The 4,385-nt window shown below is 47.5% G+C and overlaps 1 protein-coding gene across 1 annotated transcript in view; it reads right to left on the bottom strand.

The window, feature by feature from the left end:
• Positions 1 to 498, bottom strand: part of SAMHD1 (SAM domain and HD domain 1) — a 73,856-nt gene extending 73,358 nt beyond the window's left edge. Inside the window, exon 1 of the mRNA XM_011975012.1 lies at positions 32 to 498. Coding sequence (XP_011830402.1) covers positions 32 to 239 — 208 coding nt within the window. The 5' untranslated portion in view covers positions 240 to 498. The remainder of the gene's footprint in view (positions 1 to 31) is intronic.
• Positions 499 to 4,385: the final 3,887 nt, after the last annotated feature.

Genomic DNA, 4,385 nt, shown 5'->3' with positions numbered 1-4,385 from the left:
CCTCGCCCCTCAGCCCCTCCGGAGCCGCTACCTCGGATGTTCTTCAGCAGCGCCGGCTCTCCAAAGCCACCGCGCCTGAGGAAGAAGCACACCTGCTCCGGACCCCATGTCTTGTAGTCGGGATGGAGTTCCACGCCCGGGGAGCAGTCTGCCTCTGCGGAAGGGGTGCTTGAGGGGGTTCTTGGGCTGTCATCGAAACGGGGCCGCTTGGAGGGCTGGTCGGAGTCGGCTTGCTGCATGGCTACACCCGGCGTCCAGCACAGCAAAGTCAAGAACCTCGGCGCCTGGCCCGCGCGCAGGCGCACTGACAGCAGGGCCCTGGCGGGGAGTCCAAGCAGTATTGGCAGCCTATTAGCCTCCTGCGCAGGCTCACTGACAGTTGAGCCCTTCGGGCAGGGCAGCCTAGCGGCTCTAGCCTTGGGCTCCTTGCGCAGGCGTAATGGCAGTCCAGTCGTCCTCAATCAATCCTGCCGGGACGCTGGACGTGAACGCGAAAGGGCGTGGCTAGAAGCAGAACTGAGGGTAGTGCTGGTGGAAGGGGGGACGAAAGAGCGCCCGGCCCCGCACCCACAATTAGGGGCTCGTCTGGTGAATTGGGGGTATTCTTCGAATGAGGTACACTACCTGCCGCACCTTAGCCGGGTTTCAGATGCCCCAAACTTAAAAGAAACCTAAAAGGCCGTTAGGCTGCCAGCACCTTCCCAGTGAAGAGAAAAACAGCCAAGGTGCTGAACTGGAAGAACCCGGAATGATTTCAAATGTGACTTGAGGGTGTCTTCATTCCACAGTATTGCTGGGCAACGAGAGGGCCCTGGGATACCTGTTGTCTGGTGTCCACACAGGAGGGGACTTAGGATTTCTTTCCAGCTGGAGACAGAGCCCTCCATCCCAACTGCATTCCCAGGGGAAGGGAAGTGGCCAGTCTGATTACTTAAAATTTAACTTCTGAGGACTTTTACTGCCTGGTTGTAACAGCATGTGAAAATGGCAGGCATTTTCCTATCATTTAACCCCTCTGCGGCAGGGCTCAAACTTCCCTATAAATACTGGTCCATGCAATTGCCTGGTAAAAGGACATATCACTATTACTGCTAATAAAGTCAACGCACCTTCCTAGCAACCAAGCCATAGACCTGTTTAGGGGGTCAAGGATGAATGAGGCGGATTAGCTTATCATCAAGTAGTATGAACTAGTGGTCTACTGGTGAGCCAAAATATTATTTGCAAACAGAGCTTTACTGTGTGCCAGGCACGGTTCTTAAGGGCTTTACAAATATAAAATAATTTTATATTTATACATAATACTTAATGAATTAAATACATTCATTAAATTATTTAAATATTAAATAATTTTTATAACTTCTAAGGGTTTTACAAATATTGTAAAGTTCTAAGGGCTTTACACATATTACTTCATTTAATTATCACAATTACCTTAGGATGTAGGAAAAAGTAATTTGCCACAGGTCATTTTTTTTTTTTTTTTTGAGATGGAGTCTTGCTCTGTTTCCCAAGCTGGAATGCAGTGGCGGGATCTCAGCTCACTGCAACCTCCGCCTCCTGGGTTCAAGTGATTCTCATGCCTCAGACTCCCAAGTAGCTGGGACTACAGGCGCCCGCCACCACACCTAGCTAATTTTTGTATTTTTAGTAGAGACAGGATTTCACCATGTTGGCCAGGCTTGTCTTGAACTCCTGACCTCAGGTGATTCCCACACCTCAGCCTCCCAAAGTGCTGGGATTACACAGCCATGCCCGGCTGCCCAAGGTCTTACAGCTAGGAAATGATGAAGCCTATATTCAAACCCAGGAGATGTAACCTGGCTCCAAAATCCATGGTCTTGATAACTTGCCAACCACTGCTTGTTAAAGGGGGTTTGGGGCTGGGTGCAGTGGCTCATGCCTGTAATCCCAGCACTTTGGGAGGCCAAGGTGGGTGGATCACCTGAGGTCAGGAGTTTGAGACCAACCTGGCCAACATGGCAAAACCCCGTCTCTACTAAAATTACAAAAATTAGCCAGGTGTGGCTGGGCACATAGCTCACGCCTATAATCCCAGCACTCTGGGAGGCCGAGGCGGGTGGATCAGAAGGTCAGGAGTTCCAGACCAGTCTGGCCAACATGATGAAACCCTGTCTCTACTAAAAATACAAAAAAATTAGCCAGGCTTCATAGCAGGCCCCTGTAATCCCAGCTACTCGAGAGGCTGAGGCAGAGAATTGCTTGAACCCAGGAGGTGCAGGTTGCAGTGAGCTTAGATTGTGCCACTGCACTCTAGCCTGGGCAACAGAGCAAGACTCCGTCTCGAAAAAAAAAAAAATTAGCCGGGTGTGGTGGCAGCCGCCTGTAATCCCAGCTACTTAGGAAGCTGAGGCAGGAGAATCGCTTGAACCTGGGAGGCGGAGGTTGCAGTGAGCCATAGCCTGGGAGACAAAAGCAAAACTCCATCTCAAAAAAAAAAAAAAAAAAAAAAAAAGAGGTGTTTTCCATCTGCACAGAAGGCCAGGCCCCCAAAAAACATGCCTTCAAACACTAGAGAACTTTGTGAAAAGACCTCACAGTTGCCAAGACTTGTGAAACTAAAACAAGGGTGTAAGAAAACAAATACCATATGTATGAAAGATTTAATCTCAAGTCAGAAATGACTGATTTAAAAACTTGTGTTTATAAGACTTGTGGGGAAACCTGCCCTGACAGCAAGGTTTCCTGGACAATAGAAGGTGTTATAGCAGGATTTTTAGTTTAATCAACTGTGTTTGTTCAAAGCAGTTGCTTTTAAGAACTTTCATTTTTTTAAAATTTCATTTTATGGTTTTTTTTTTATTTTAATTTTAATTTTTTTTGAGACAGAGTCTTGCTCTGTGGCCCAGGGTGAAGTGCAGTGGGGCAGTCTGGGCTCACTGCAGACCTCTGCCACCCGGGTTCAAGCGATTCTCCTGCCTCAGCCTCCTGAGTAGCTGGGATTATAGGCATCTGCCACGACGCCCAGCTAATTTTTTTGTATTTTTAGTAGAGACGGGGTTTCACCATGTTGGCCAGACTGGCTTCGAACTCCTGACCTCAAGTGATCAGCCTGCCTTGGCCTCCCAAACAGAAAACTTTTATTTTCTGTTTTTGTTTGTGAAAGTATAATTTATTGCCATACTTACTATATTTTCCCTAATTCACTACTTTCAAGGGGCCTTTGATCTTGCGCTAGGTGGTTAGTTACTTGTTCAGGGTCAACATGGCTGGTAAGGGACAGAGAGAAGATTCAAAAGCAGTGCTCCCTCACTCCAAAGTATAGGCTCTTTCCAGTTTGCCACTTCATTAACTCCTGTTACAGTCCTAGCAATCCTTTTCCATCATCATTCCATAGCCTGGGAACCAACACCCACTAGACACAGGCCCTGGACCCTGGCCATAGTGAGAGAAATGACTGCTCAAGCTGTCCTCTTCTAAAATCAATCTCAGTATGGTTAGGACTAGAAAAAACAATAAGATCAATTAATTTAAGGCCCACTGCCCAATGACCTGGAGTAACCCCAGCAAACCTTTCCTGACCTTCTCTATCTACCTTACACCCAGCCAGCCAAGCTGGGCAATTGTATTTCGGGCTGCATTCACCTGTGGTTTTTACAGCTCTTCACAGCTTCCTTTTCAACCAGTGTTGCTGGTTCTCAGTGCCCGCTGCCACCACTCTCTGCATCTCCGTTTTACTGTCTTTTCCACTTACTGAACTTAGCCTCCTCAAGACTTTTTTTCCCATCTGCCCAAATTGCAAAGTTGGGCCAAAAAAATTTTTTTAAGTATTGATTTTCTTACCTGTTAAAAATAATGCTCAAGTGGGCCAGGCGCAGTGGCTCACGCCTGTAATCTCAACACTTTGGGAGGCCAAGGCGGGCAGATGACCTGAGGTCAGGAGTTCAAAACCAGCCTGGCCAAAATGGTGAAATCCCGTCTCTACTAAAAATACAAAAATTAGCCAGGTGCATGTCTGTAATCCCAGCTACTCAGGAGACTGAGGCAGGAGAATCACTTGAACCTGGAAGGCGGAGGGGTTGCAGTGAGCCGAGATCGCACCACTGTACTCTAGCCTGGGCACCAAAGCGAGACTCCATCTCAGAAAATAAAATAAAATAATAAAATAAAATAATTAATGCTCAAGAAAGAAAACTTGAACTGGGTGTGGTGGCTCTTGCCTGTAATCCTAGCACCTTGGGAGGACGTGGTGGGTGTGTCCCTTGAGCTCAGGAGTTTGAGACCAGCCTGGACAATGTGACAAAACTCTGTCTCTATTAAAAATATAATACAAAAAAAAATTACCTGTGTGTGGTGGCTCGTGCCTGTAATCCCAGCCACTAGGGAAGCTGAGGTGGGAAGAGCATGTGAGCTTGGGAAGTTGA

The sequence above is a fragment of the Mandrillus leucophaeus genome, unplaced genomic scaffold (assembly GCF_000951045.1).
Source record: "Mandrillus leucophaeus isolate KB7577 unplaced genomic scaffold, Mleu.le_1.0 Scaffold150, whole genome shotgun sequence".
In the NCBI taxonomy this organism is placed as follows: Eukaryota; Metazoa; Chordata; class Mammalia; order Primates; family Cercopithecidae; genus Mandrillus; species Mandrillus leucophaeus.
The sequence above is the reverse complement of the archived record's forward strand: the minus strand, read 5'-3'. Positions and strand labels throughout refer to the sequence as shown.